Here is a 15,055-nt window from a genome sequence, read left to right on the forward strand (position 1 = left end):
TGTGATCCATTACTTAACAGACGCCTGGCAACATGGAATCTATTTGTTTTATCAGGAGCCGTCATAAGCTCCTGGACCCGTTTTATATAATAAAGAAGCAGAAGTTGTTAATGATGACGTTATCTATGCGTCTGTTATCCAATAGATCATAAGTAAGAACCAATCAAAATGCGTGTATAATTCAGCTTATTAATCGAAGCTCTGAGCTTATAGTTCTAGCCAATCAGGGCAGACGAGACTAACGCAATGAACCAATCAGAAGTCGAAGCAAGTGCGTGTAACCGACGTAACAGAAAGCGCGGGAAAACGCGTGCGAGCACGTTTTGGTTTTGCTTTTCATTGGTTGAGAAAGTGGTGCGAGTTTTGTTAACCAATCAAAGACTTTTTGAAGGGCTGAGGAATTTATTTTGTGTTTCAGGTTGGCTGGGTTTGACAATAAAAACAGCTTGAAAATGTTGAAAGAACTACTTAAACAGCAAAAGGCCCTGCTGTAAGTAGATAAGGAAGTAGTGAAACTGAAGTAAGAAAACTTAACACCACAGTCCTTGGAGTTGTCCTTTTGACTTTCATTTCTATTTTTACCACATAAGGGATTAGGTGTGTGTGTGTGTGTTTGGGGGGTGTCTCATTTATTTTTTGTATGAATGAGGGTTCATATTTAGTTTTTCGTCTGGGGTTGGGGGGTAAAGCCCTATTTTTCACCACCTCTTTCCCATTTCTCAACCCCCACCCCCCACCCCCACCTCTCCTGCTAATTATTGCACAGTCCATTATTGTTCACCACTAAATTTTCTTCTGCACATAATAATAATAATAATAATAATAATAATAATAATAATATTTAAAGCAGGAGACTTTCTCGCCGAATTGATATGCAGAAAGGTGTCCTGAAAAAAAATGAAAAAAAGAAGAAGCTGAGACACTGACATTTCAGTTTACAGCTTACCAATTGCTTGAAATGAAAAAAATCGGATGAACAATGTACAGGAAAAATGCAATGAAACCAACCTTTTCCTTGATGAACTGGAAGAATAAATGGGAGGTTTTTCGCGGACGAGTACTCTGTCCGGGAACTTTCGCCGGATGGACACTAGCGCGCGGCGCAGCTACGGATAGTGTCTTTCCATCATGCCACGCGATCAGTTTAAACAGAAGCCTGGTTCCTGCTGTGTACATACTGGAAAGTCAGGCTACTTAAAATTGCTTTAAACCATTCAGACTTGGAGGAAATTTAGCGGTGACCTACAGGAAAGAATAGAAGTTGTTGCAATTATTGTGTACGGAAGTTATACATATTTTTTATTTTTTATTTTTTTATAATTTTTTTTTGTTAATTTGGAGTTTTAATTGTTTCTGAAGGCTCCCTGGAAGATTGAATGAAGGTACTTACCTGTAAGATCATCGTTATCAGCCTCGGACACACGATGCAAAGTTGCGCATTCACACTTGACACTTAAGCTTAAGTGCTGTGCCCTGGTGCTGGAACGGAACGGCGAGACGTTCAGACTACAGCTGCCACCCAATTTCAAGATATGTTCATATTCGGTAACTAATAATAGGGTCTTGTTGGGTCTTTAACCTACTTTAAATGTCGGATAAGTGAGGAGAACAAGATTTTTTTTGACAAGAGATTAGGGGCTCCTGAAAACTGCGTAACAAGATTGGCCCCTGCTTGCCAGCGCTTTGCCCACTTTTTTGGCACCGATATGAAGGCCCCATTAACACTTCAGTGGTAAACTGGAACGGTGTTTGGCTGCGGACACAAAGTTGCACGCAATTTTTTGTCGGTGCCCTTGTGAAAAATTCGAGCAGAGTACCCGGACATCACTTTCAAGGGTGGCTCCCTGATGCCGGGCACGGGGCGGGGCCGATTGTGTGAACACGAATTTTCGTGCTTAAATTTTATTATGCCTATCACTTGCCAGGATTAAAAGTGGCATGTCATCTATTTTAACAGTTGCCTTGACAAGTTAAACAGTAGATTTTCATAAATATAGATATCTAAAAACGATGATTCAAAATGCTAAAATGGCCATTAGGCTGGTGAAAAGAAAATGTTTGTTAATGAGTGTACCGTATTTGGTGAAGGATGGGCGGATGAAAAAGAATTAATTTGAAAACGTTGGGTCGACTTTTCCAGTTTCTCTTTTTTTTTTATTGGAATTGGTAAAAATTGATTGTGGTTTGTGCTTCTTCCTGATCGTCCCGTTGGTGGGCCTATGGTTTGAAATTTGCTAATAAGAAGTGTACTGGTGTACTAAGATACACAACAGGTCTTATCACGGTTTTCGACGCCATTTTGACGAGTAGGCAAAAAGGCTTGAAATAACAGTGTTTGTATGGAAATCCGATGTCAAATAATTCTCATCACTTCTGAAAAATTCATGAATTGGAAACTTTTGGCACTAGGAAAAGGAGTTTAAGAAAAAAATTGGAGGGATGTAGCTGTGCCAGAAAGCGTCCAGTCGTGTTTTGAACTTTCCATACATTTGTCTGTAAAGCGAAACAGCCGTGACTGCTATTAAAAATAGTTCGCGGGAAAAAAATACAGGGAAATGTATGGAAAGTTCAAAACACGACTGAACGCTTTCTGGCACAGCTACATCCCTCCAATTTTTTTCTTAAACTCCTTTTCCTAGTGCCAAAAGTTTCCAATTCATGAATTTTTCAGAAGCGATGTTTTATGAAAATTATTTGACATCGGATTTCCATACAAACACTGTTATTTCAAGCCTTTTTGCCTACTCGTCAAAATGGCGTCGAAAACCGTGATAAGGCCTATTGAAAATTTTTTTAACCAAAAACATGAAAAACCTCACGGCATTATGGCCTTTTAATACTAAAGAAGAGAAACAGTTACAAGAAAAGAAACAGTTCGGTTTTCTTCTTGATGTCTACAAAAAGAAAATGCATCTGGACAAAGTTCCATTTAACAGGTACGCTCGGGCAGTGTGACCTGGCAACGTGGAAACTATTCCGGCGCTCTTGGCTATATGTCTAGCCACAAGCAAGAATTAAGGTCTCGTTATATCACATTTAATATTGCTAATGAGACATTAAAATCAAAATACGAACACGACAGTTCGATGCAATCGACACGGGAGACAGCAGACGGTAACTTATGTTGTGATTTAACGTAAAAATTCGTCACATTTACAAATTAAATCAGTTACACAAATTATCTACTCAGTGCCTGTCCTAAGATCGAATCATGTTTCAAGTGATCTCTTACCGGAGTTTAAAAACAACACTGAGAAAATTTCAAACCATGGCATTAACTCAAAAAGTGGTCGCGGCCAGTTACGAAGGGTTTCAACTGTACTGAATTGACTGGGAATTTTCAGTATTTTGGAAAAGTGGTCGCTTACGAAAGGTGGCTGCAATGTTTTATGTTCATCACAGTGGCGGTGAAAAGTATTTTCTATTTATAATTATTCAGTGAGAAAATGTTTGTTTTTTTTTTTTTTACAAATTTACGAGAAATAAAGTGTATGTTGGGGATGGCTAATCAACCTCTTTCCACGTCTTCACCCTTGTAAATTCTTCATGGTCAGTGAATAGTTTACGTCGCCACAATTATTTCACACTCAGTACCCTCTTGTTAACCAGGCCTAGGGGCACTTTCAATTAAGCTTAAATTTTCGGTTGCAAACTTCTGGAATCTTTCTGTGTCAAATGGAAAGGCTTTTTCATTCATTTTAAACCTGCAATCTTATTGGTAGATCAAAACCGAACGTGATGACGCAAGAAGGCAACAAAATGAAAAGGGAAATTTTGTTCAAATGGAACGATAATTTCTCTTCCGACCGGTTGAAAAGCAAAGAGCCGAGTACCTTCGAAGGTCGTCGGTTTGTTCCGGCAAATTTTCGTTTGATCCGCGAGTCCATTTTGCATTACAACCGGTTGAAACGACAATTTTGGCTAAATGAAAAGCGCCCCGAGAGCCATAGCCTTAGACCTCGATTCCAATGTGGATTACTTGAATGAACTCAGTCGGAATTTGTAACAGAAAATCCAGAGTTGCTTTTTTATCTTTTAACTTTAAGCACGTCCTATCAGGCTAGTCTCCCTCGCAGCCGTTCTGTGTCTCATCACGCAACGCTCCTCCCCCACAAAATGAGCGTTGCGTGACGAGACACAGAACGGCTGCGAGGAAGACTAGTCCTATGCTAAAAAGTGCAAATAATTCCTACATATCCGTCTTGGAATATCTTTTATTAAAGATGTAAAAAGGCTATTTTGAGAAAAATGCCCTTAAAGTTCTTGATTAAGAGAATGATGTTCCATCGTTGTAAAAGCCGGATCAAGACACAAATATATGCTATGTTCGTTGCCACGGTAACGAGATACGTCTCGTATAGCTCTAGTTTTGCAAACGTTCGTTCGCATCTCAATCTCATCTCTCACGAAAATACACGTGATAGTGGCAGGCCCGCACCCAATAGTTTACCTTATCAATTCTGATGAGAATAAAACAGTATTTGAAGGCAATTTCGGCTCTCAGCTGCTCTAAATCGCAGCACAACAAAACACAACAGAAAATTTTATGAAAGTTTAGTTATCTGAAAATTTGATCAGGAGGGATTTGCTGAAGCAAAGGCATATAAAAAACCAGGAAATAAATCTTTCCTGGTTTTTTATCTGAAAATTGTTCTACAATTTGTATCTACGAATGTTAATTTATCGAAATATTTGCTTTGCGTTCCCGCCGCTTTGCAAGACTTTTTGAAGCTTCAATAACTTCTGATTGAATCTGATTGGCTATCGCACCTCCCTGTACTGACCGCTGATTGGTTTGGTAATTTCATGAACCACGTGGTCTGTTCGGCTTCGAAGTGAGGTTGATATTTCATTTCAGTTGACAGTGAGCACCCCCCGCGAAGGTAGCTTCGAGCGCCAACATGGCCGACCTAACTACTGGTGTGGCAGAAGTGGAAGTTGAGGTGGAAACCATGGTTGAACCTCAACAGGAGGTTCAAATTGAGACACAGCCTATGATAGCCCTTCAGCCTCTGACCGAGCCCGAGAATGAAGAAATCGTAGTTCAAACGACAGAGGAAGTTATCGAGGAGTCAAAGCACGCCATCGTCGAAGAAGTGTCTATTTCTACGACGCCTTCAGGAAAACAGAGAAAAAGCAGGGGAACCAGGACTAAAGGTCTGGGCAGATCGGGAAAGGGTCATGTTAACTCTACTACATCGAGTGCGTCAAACGCCTCGAACAGTGAGAGAGGGGGTGGTAATGAAGAAACTGAACGCTCAGGTACGCGCAAATGGGAACAAAAGCAAGTACAAATAAAGACTCTTGAAGGCGAATTCGCCGTCACAATGTGGGCGTCGGGTACGTTTCTGTAAATGGGCGCCCTTTCTTTTCAGATTTAGTTGGTTTTAAGATTTTAGCTCTGCTGCAAGGCTCAGGAAACTTATGTTTTTCGTTTGTGTTTCTTCCTCTGTACGTGCTATGGTGACGCTGTAGAGGAGAAAAAAGCCCAACAGGAAGAGTTGAATCAGTCTCCCGACTTCACGGAGTACATGACTGGGAAAAAGATACCTCCCGGTGGCCTCCCAGGAATTGATTTAAGCGATCCGAAACAGTTAGCGGAGTTTGCAAGGTAAGCTGACTTTTCGACCAGTTTGGCAGCCATATTGAAATCCCATGACAAACAGCAGCCTTTGTTCATAACCAAAATGGCGGACTTCATCATGGCCGCCGCTCTTTCGCTGCAAAGTGGAAATGTCGAATTTTTCGTATCACCCCACTTGTGAGATTTTTATTAAAGAGTAAATCGGTAAAGGGCACTGTCTAGGTTTTTTTACCTGTATTAATTTATTTCTTTTCGGCTTGTAGCATTTGGAAACAGAATTTCACTGTTTTTCGACAAACAAAAGGTTTGTCTTCCGCCATGAAATTACCGTTGAGCGGTTGTTGTTTGTAGAGAGTATGGATTTTCATTACAGATTTTTTTTCATCAAGCTATGGTTGTTTATTGACATGCAGTTGCAATCCCTTCATTTTGCTATTTGTACATTTTCCAAGGAAGTAAAAAAATCTTGACTTTCATAAGCTTACCAATTTCTTGAACGTGCAGCAAAGGTTAATAATTGTTGAGGCAAATTATAATCACGGCCCGTTTGAAGCAGGATTGATTTTAAGTTAACCAGATGAGCAGCAGATGTTTTCATTGTTGTACATCTTTTTTAACATAGCAGTACTTTACATTTTATACCAGTTGTCTGTAATGAGCTTGTCTTCTTTTGGTTTGGATATATTATTGTAGCTTTTTACCTCAGCTCCAAATTAGTACGAGTTGCATAGTCAGTCGCTGACACCCCAACAGCACTTACATTTGAAGCGGCCCATTATCCTATCTAGAAATGTAATTGGGTTTGTAAATTTTAGGCACGAATAATCTCTGGTCTTACACCTGTTTACGTCATTGCATACTGTTTCACAAGATTTAATAATGAATTATTGTAATTTGAATGTTGTTCTGGGAGAAAAGCATCACTATCAAGTTCTTATAAATCAAGTTTTGTAAGGAATCCTCTCATTTTAAAAGCAGGAAATGATGATATCAGTTGACTTACACAATGTTGTGTTTCAATAAGGATGCAAGTGATGTTACTTTTCTGTTGTTGAATGACCAGTCTAGGCAGAAGCTTGCTTTTTAACCATTTTGGAAGAGATTTGCATCAGGTGCACCAAAAACTTAAGTGTAAATTGACGTCTCAAATTTCATTTTAAGTTTTTACCTATTAAAGGGACACTGTCAGACTGTGTGTTTATGTTGATTTGCCATTGGGTTGTAACACGATCCAACAGCACCCAGACAGTATAGGTACTGACAGTCAGTGATTTGCCAACCTTTCAACATAAGTAATCTTCCCTCACATAATATATCCACATCGTTTGAAAGCTTTAAGAGAATGTAGATTCATTTCTGCATAATGATTCAGTGGACAAAGGATGTTTAATAGGCCAAAAATTATGCCGTGTTCCACTCCCCATTGGGAAAAATTGTAAAGAGGTCAAATGAGGAGAAAAGCCTCATTTACCATATAGATGTTCTCAGAAACGGCGAAGCAACGTCAATTGTAAGCCACAAATTCCTGCAAATTATCTGCAAATGACGATTTGGAGGTCACGAGCCATCAAATTGACTAAACATTTTGCCCTATTCCACTCAGTTACCACTGGTTGAAGTGAGATTCTCAAGTGTACCAATTATGATATAATTACAATGGTAACCTTTGAGTTGTTGTCAAATTTGTTTCCCTGAACTGGTTTTTAACCACAGTGAATCCCTTGAAGACTGGGAAGAATTGTAAAAAGGTCAAATGTGGAGCAAAGCCTCATTTACTGCATATACATTCTCAGAAACAGTGCAAGCAACGTCCATTGTCAGCCACAAATTCCTGCAAATTATCTGCTAAGAAGTGTTATACCTCAAAGCATGACTGGACATACACTTTCGTTCCTAAATATTGAGTTATGACATCTTTCCCAGCCTCGTCTTAGCTCAATCTCTTCTCTAAACCACCTTTTTCTGGCCTAGTTTCTCTAATTTCTGCTGGAGATAAGGGATCTAATATAAACATTTAACCTTCCAAGTACATCTCAGTGTAGTTTCTTGGCTCAGATCTATCAAGCAAGAACAAAAGTCATATCCATAGTAATTTTTTTCTCTAAAGAGTTTTGATCCTTGTCATTTTCTCTTCTCTTCTTCTCAATAGTTAATTAAATTAATCATAGATGGCAAAATGTAAAACCATGCATTTCCCAACATTTTGAAATCATTTGTCAACTAGATGTTTGGGTTCCCTATGATGTTTTCACAAGTAAGGAGATTGGGATGATAGGCCTAAGGAATTTGTATGTCACATTTTAATCACATCAACTATAGTTCAGATAAGAATTGAATCTTGCCGTCTCTGATTCAAACACCTCTTAACAAAGTATATTACTTGTTTGTGTAGTAATGGAGCTGGTTTTTACCAGTTTTTCAAAGGCTAATTTCCTGACGTGTCCAGTTAATAAAGCCAGTGTTCAATTCTATTTGCTCAAGTATTTTTAGATCAATTTTATTTTATTTCTTTAGCAAGAATAATTTGTTTTGATGATTACAGTTATCTGCACTTGGTTTATTTAATTACTTAATTGCAAGGCAGCTTTGTTCCTTTGTTAATTTTTGTACAATGGAAAAAACCTTTTTTGTTGCATCCTGGATCCTTTGCTTACTTGGAATTACGGAAAAGAAAATTAGTAATTCTGTCCTCTTTTGCTGTTCTGATAACTAGTTTAGTGTCTATATGGATACACAGACTTATTTCAATATTTATGTTGCATGGGGTTTCATTAAGGTTTAAAGCAGAAGGCAAAAACTGCAGAGTAGGGGGCTAAAAACAGTTCAATTCTTTGCTAGAATGCTATCAATTTCAGACAAAGGAGGTGGCAAATGTAGGTGAATTGGCTTCATGTACAGCAAATTTTGCCAGGGACCAGCTCTTATCAAAATCTCTGCTTTGCCTTGAGTAAGTTTTGTCAAAACAGTTTAATGAAATATTGAAACAAATTGAACCAAAATGTTTCAAAAGCATAAATTATTCTCTCTTGTTACTTGTTTGATTGTTACACTGAAGAGCGACTCATATTTGTGGCAGTTTCGTAGATGAGTGGTGGTTAAAAATGAATGCATTATAAGTCCATCCTCATTAAGAACCTATCTCCAGAGGTGCATTTTTTCAACATTTTACTTGAAGTGAAGTAAACCATCCTTGAAATTGGTAAAATCAACGGCATTTACTACCAAGACCAGTTTTGTGTCAATTTATACAGATCGATAATAAAAAGCAATGACAATAATTTTGATGTATCTGTTATGGAATTGTCTCATTAAGTGATTGAAAGGTGCAATTGTTGTCATCAGATCAGTTACTAGCCTTTGAACACTACTGTTCTCATTAGTATGGATGTGGGAGTAGTTGTTATTGTAGTTAAGGGAATTAATAAAAATTTCTGATCTCTTACAGGATGAGACCGAAGAAAATGAAGGAAGAAGAAGGAGCCAGAACGATAGCCTGTCCACACAAAGTGAGTTCATCAGTGATCTGTATGGAGAGCAATAATTTCAATAGTGACAATTATTGTCACGTGTTGCTTGTCAAAAACAGAAATGTTTTTAATAGTCTTGCCTGCTAAATCAAGATATTTTGACAAGGCTTCCTTAGTTTCATACTCCAAACTGAATAGATATGTGAACAAGTATTGTTTTGTTTTCATGAGTAGATTTCATGGTCCTTGTCAAGTGCCTTCAACCAGCTAAAAAAATAGCTACTTCAGAATTTTTGAGAGCCACCTACTTTGGAATTTCAGTGAAAAGGCTTTTAAAAACACTCGTTTGCTAAACCACCTACTTCAAGATACTGGCCTTCTACTCTGAAATGTAATGTGAACCCTGAGTTTTTGTCACATCGCAGTTCTTTTCCGTTCACCAAAGTATTCCAGAAAATGTTGATTGGAAGTGGCATGTGCGGAAAGCAATCTGTCCGATCACCTAGAATACTGTGAAGCAGCAAGGTTACTGGATAGTTTTGTTCTTTCACAGGGTTGTACAAAGATGTTTCGAGATAATTCTGCGATGCGAAAGCACTTACACACCCATGGACCTCGAGTGCACGTCTGTGCTGAATGTGGCAAGGTAAACATCTCATTTGTGAATAATTATTACCTTTTAGTTATCAGTGTTCATGTACGACTGATACATGCTGGGGTGATGTACTAATATATGTATTATTTGATTATGTGTAAATATTGTTTTTTCAGGTTTTTACAGTGCAACAAACTCAACCGGGGCCACCCAACATTGATCAGCCAAACATAGCTCACATTTACAACAAAGGACTCTGGCTTTGGTAATTTGTAAACCAATCAAAAACGAGAGCATTTCTTTAAATTTCAAAGCGTTGTTTTTTTCGTTGGCCCCTGTTGAGTTCGTTGCACTGTAGTAACCTTATCTAAATGTCTCTGACAAGCTGTTTTATCTCTAGTAACAATAAAAAGGAAAATTACTTTTACTATCTCATGTTTTAATCTTTTAGGCTTTTGTTGAGAGCTCAAAATTAAAGAGACATCAACTTGTTCATACGGGAGAAAAACCATTCCAGGTAAACTCTTTGTTTATTTGTGTATCATTGTACTAGAAGGGTTTTCCCTCAAATTTTCTCCGCTCTCTTACCGTAATTCAACCACCAATAATGTTTTGACTCCTGGTATTTCAAGTTGTTTAGTTTCAACTGTACTACAATTGGAGGGTTTGGGTGGGGCAAGACCAATGTAAGCGCCATATTTATCTGAAATTCAAAATTGCTCTAAATAAGCCCTTTTTTGGCACAGACTGGTTATCTTGTAAGATGTCAAGTGAGAAACCAATGCTCGAATGATTTCTTTTGTTTTCTTAACCAAGTCAAGTGAAGCATTGGTTGTGGCCAAAAGAAATCAGTCAAGAGTCGGTATCTCGTTTGCTTGTGTTTTCAAGGAAAGTAATAGGCTATCTGTTGTTTGTAAAGCATTTTGTCAAAAATTGAAGACGCAACTAAGTTTTAACTATTCTCTTTACCGAAAAAGGACTTGTTTTTTTAGCACTTACATCAGTCTTATCCAAAACCCTTCAGTTGAAGGGCTTGGTACATGTCTCACCTATAGTGCATTTTAGATTGTTTTATTGTTGTTTTAGCTCAGTTTCACTGGATTTTTTGCTTGTGGTCTTAATAATAATAATAATAATAATAATAATAATAATAATAATAATAATAATAATAATAATAATAATAATATTTAAAGACGGTGCCTACTATTGTTACTGCGCATACGTTCTGCGCATCTCGAGATACTCGGGTTTCCTATGGGTGGTGCCTGCTGATACAGGAATATTTTTGCACGGTTTTAAACTGTGCCGAGAAAGCAGAAATTAGCAAACGCTTTTGGTATCTCGAAAGAAAATTGGGGGTAACCATGCATTTTTCAGAGATAATTAAGCTTCAATTTAGGAAAAAATCCCATACATTGCTTCATATTTTGGCGCTTTTTAGAGATATTATTGCTTAATTATATCTGAAAAATGCGTGGCTACCCCCAATTTTCATTTTAGATTCCAATAGGCCTTCCTAAGATCTGCTTTTCCCGCATAGTCATAAACCGCACAAAAATACTTCGATATTAGTAGGCACCGTCCTTAATGAGGGGGTCCAACTTGCCAAGGCAGTTTTCAGTGGAGCCCTCCAAACCTACCTAAATACATGACGTAACAAAATACAAAATAAATAAAAGCAAAATATGTTCCTAATAGTCAGTTATTAAGTAAAAGGTCTTTCTAAAAAGTTTTCAGTTTTGCTTTAAAAACAGATAAAACCTCAGCTTCCTTTAGGTCAATCGGAAGGCTGTCCAGTCTTTCGCAGTTTTGAAGATAAAAGTTTGTTTACCCCAGTTAGTTTGAGGAAGAGGCAAACAAAGATTGTTGGAGCATCTTGTGTTATGGGAATGAACAGCATCATTTCTTCAATTCCTTCAGGAAATTTTGCCCTAATGTTTTTTCCATTGCTTTATGCTTCGTTTGTAATAAAAATCTATAATATTATTACGGGCAAGATTTCCATTTCCATTTTTATTTTTATCACCAAACAAAGTGCAAATCAGCTGATAAAACATTGGAGCAACGTTTCTTGAAGGAACTAAAGGCCACATGCAAAAACTCTAGTGAATCTGAGCTATAACAACAAGTGAACCAAAATGCACTGTAGGTCAGTTATACACTAAGCATTTCAATAATTCATTGTAACTTGAGTGCTAACCCCATACTTTTATGAATTCTCAACAGTGTACATTCGAAGGCTGTGGTAAGAGATTTTCGCTGGACTTTAACCTTCGCACCCATGTTCGTATTCATACTGGTGACCGGCCTTACGTCTGCCCGTTTGATTCCTGTAATAAAAGGTTTGCTCAGTCGACGAATCTCAAGTCGCATATCCTGACGCATGCAAAGGGAGGGAAGTAAAATTCCACTACCTGGACATTTACAAAATATTTGTACAGATTTTCAAGGACAACGACTTTTAGAGTCATTTTGGAATTCCAGATGACTGCTAGAATTTATAGATACAGCCTTGTACATTTTACGCCCATATCCCTTCGACGAGATGCTCCTCAGTTGTCTTACGCAATCCACAAAGGCAAAATGCCTCTCCTTCGCTCTGGTTTCCATTGCTAGAGGTCTCATTCTCTGGAGATTGGAAGATTGGAGCAAGAAGGACAGTCACCTCAAGGAATGGTTCTTAAAAGAGAATGTTTCAAAGTTAAGGTATTCCTGGAGGCTAATTTGCTCAATTTTGACACCAATTAAAAGCATTGTTTCTGAGCCAGTATTTAAGATACAGACATCATTTTAATACCACTAATTCATCAATTCATATAGATTCCAAAAAAATATTTTTTAAAAAGAAATATTTAATGGAATGTCTGGAATTTTAAGAATTTAAAGGTGCTGTCATTCACAAAAAATTTTCTGAAATCAATCAAATGCAAACGGGAATTTATAATTTTCATTTAAAATTTGGGACACGATTAAAATGCACAAAAACACATCTTTTCACCGCAGTGCGCATTGTAGTTTTGTTTTGAACTGTTTTAAGAGCGAAATTTCACAAAGTTTACCTTCATGGAAAGTAAGGTCCACTCACTCGCGTTCTAAGGCACTCTCTGTTGCGCACTGCGGTGTAAAGTTTCCTTTTCTCATGCAGTTTAAAACTGCCAAGTTTCAAACATCTACGCCATATCGTCTTGAAGAAAACATAATAAATATTCCCTAATCTCACACATCGTAAGCCTTTTCTGTGCGTAAATCGGCCATCAATTGCCCAAAATTGCTCACGTTCGATGAATTTCGGTTTATTTCAATGGCGGCCATGATTTCAGTATCCACAATTATTATTTCCAGCGGTAAAACGCAAAATAAGGCCCCCAAATATGGCTGAAAGGCCCATACATAGCATCTATTTTTCCCGCGAAACCAATCAGCGTTTAGCTTATCACCTTCACCTAGCAACGACACCTCGGTCGTCTCCTCTCAGCGTGTGTTGACACGTTCGATTTTTGATGCGATGCTTGGAAAACAATCAAATTTACGGTTCATAGAGAAATATATTACAGATTTTTTTTATTGTAAAGAGAGGTTTATTTATCGCAAAAAGAGATTTATTTATGGCAGTGAGCAATCCGAAAGGCTGGTCGAAAAGCCTTCACGATGCCCAAAGCTCTGGAAGTGGTTCGAGAACGCGTTTAGAACAATTTGAATCATTACTTCGTCGTCGGCATTTCTCTCCTGTTCTCTCCTGGCTTCAAGATTCAAGAGACTGTCTTCTCCTAATGTTTGTAGAACGAATCTAGCGCGCGATAGATCTAGCGATCGGCGAAACCGCATAATTTTATCGTCGCTTTTCGTGCATGACATGAGGGGAAGAAGTACGACAGCTCGCAGTCTAGATAATCGTTCCTTGGATTTCGCGCGACCCTTATATGTTCGGCGCTCCAGCAAACCTGAAGGGGAAATATTGGAATAGCGTGTGCTGTTAGGTAGTTGACTATAAGAGGTGAAAAGAGGAAATAGCGTTTATTCGTAAAATAATCGCGCTAAGACGTGAATTGCGGTATTACTACAAACAATATTAATGATGCAACAGACCAAAAAAAGTAATGCTGAGAAGTTCAAATTACAGGTTTTGCGGAAATTTCGCGTCAAGAGCATCCGAGTTGATCGCAAAAGATGATGTCTTTAGTGAAGAAAATAACTTTATTTCATCCATATAGAACTGACAGAACTCCAGAACAGTCTCATCTTTCACGTAAAAGAGAGCACTATTAACAGATCTGTCAACATCATGCTCTTTGGGGAATTGTACAACGAAGAAGACGCAAGGATTTTCGCAGTAGGCAGTCCGTGTTTTCCCCGCGAAAGACCCCGTAGAAACGAAACTTCTCTTGCTTATTACTCGCGAACGCTTCAGTCCTAATCTCTGAAACTTGGTGGATGGGTCTCATTTTAAGTAATCTCGCATATTTTAAAAAAAGGTGATGATCCGAAAGATTCGATTTAGCCTCCAGGAATACCTTAAAGTGTTATATTTTAACCCCATCAGCCCATTTTAGCAGGGCTTTAATTTAACCTAACCGGGTCGTTACACTCCTGTGTCATTTTAAACAATCCAACATCAATTCCTGTGGCAGGGAATGTGTTTAGACTTTGTTGTGTGAACCCTATAATATCAGTCAACCTGATATCAACGTACACATTCTCCTCACTGTTGACCATACATTTTCTTATGGTGACAATTGGGAGAATTTTTTTAAAAATCAAGATGAGATATGTCATCTTCAGTGATCACTTCCTTTATCCTCATGAGCTGTACTCTTGAGTAGAGATGTTGTAAGGAGAAACGAGATGCTGGTCACAAGGGGAACTTAACTTAAATGCGACTAACAGCTAGCAGGTCATGTAGCCTACTCTGTACTGAATTATGGGATATGATGTAAAGGATACCAAAGAAGGATTTAAGCATATCAGAAATAACAAAACGACAAAGTTTGAAGCCTATGATGTTAATGAGCTGGTTTCAGGGATAGTTGGAGTGTTTTCAAATTGTAAAGTATTTGTATGAAAATAGTTTCTGGAGAGAAGACCTTGCCATCCAGCAACTTTTTCCCTACAAATCCTCAAAAAAAATTCAAATGTTTAAACCTGCAAGGAAACCCAATTTTAAATGTCAGGGCCCTCAAACTTGGTCATTTTGCCAATTTGGTCATGCTCTTTTCATTTCTTGCATTCTTTTATGTTACTGCTCATAATATGAAACCTTTTAGTGAAATGAAGTGAGTAACCCCAGCTGAAAAGTCCGTTGTTGACAACACATTGCCAGTAATACACTTAAGCCTGAATAGTTAAACAAGGTTGACAAATCTGTGACCTCTCAAAATGCTATAGGGCATGGTTACCTTTGAGTTGATTTTC

The 15,055-nt window shown here is 38.0% G+C and overlaps 1 protein-coding gene across 3 annotated transcripts; it reads left to right on the forward strand.

The window, feature by feature from the left end:
* The first annotated feature begins 4,857 nt into the window (after window positions 1-4,857).
* On the forward strand, window positions 4,858-12,352 carry LOC146458757 (uncharacterized). Of its 3 annotated transcripts, none has more exons than XM_085090350.1 (6): window positions 4,858-5,340; window positions 5,476-5,611; window positions 9,030-9,090; window positions 9,605-9,697; window positions 10,098-10,163; window positions 11,873-12,352. In XM_085090350.1, the coding sequence occupies exons 1-6, from the start codon at window positions 4,902-4,904 to the stop codon at window positions 12,047-12,049; spliced, it is 972 nt and encodes a 323-aa protein (XP_084946476.1). In that variant the 5' UTR covers window positions 4,858-4,901; the 3' UTR covers window positions 12,050-12,352. The 3 variants fall into 3 exon arrangements, with proteins under 3 accessions (XP_084946476.1, XP_084946478.1, XP_084946477.1); XM_085090352.1 differs by having other exon boundaries at window positions 4,858-5,157; XM_085090351.1 differs by having other exon boundaries at window positions 4,859-5,262.
* Window positions 12,353-15,055: the final 2,703 nt, after the last annotated feature.

This window comes from Pavona decussata, unplaced genomic scaffold, assembly GCF_977016875.1.
Source record: "Pavona decussata unplaced genomic scaffold, jaPavDecu1.1 SCAFFOLD_229, whole genome shotgun sequence".
Lineage (NCBI taxonomy): Eukaryota > Metazoa > Cnidaria > Anthozoa > Scleractinia > Agariciidae > Pavona > Pavona decussata.

Bases quoted from the DNA above. Each gene is read 5' to 3' on its own strand.
- LOC146458757 (XM_085090350.1), top strand. From the start codon at position 4,902: ATGGCCGACCTAACTACTGGTGTGGCAGAAGTGGAAGTTGAGGTGGAA. The intron at 5,341-5,475 runs GTACGTTTCTGT...GTGACGCTGTAG, and splicing joins CGTCACAATGTGGGCGTCGG to AGGAGAAAAAAGCCCAACAG. The intron at 10,164-11,872 runs GTAAACTCTTTG...AATTCTCAACAG, and splicing joins CGGGAGAAAAACCATTCCAG to TGTACATTCGAAGGCTGTGG.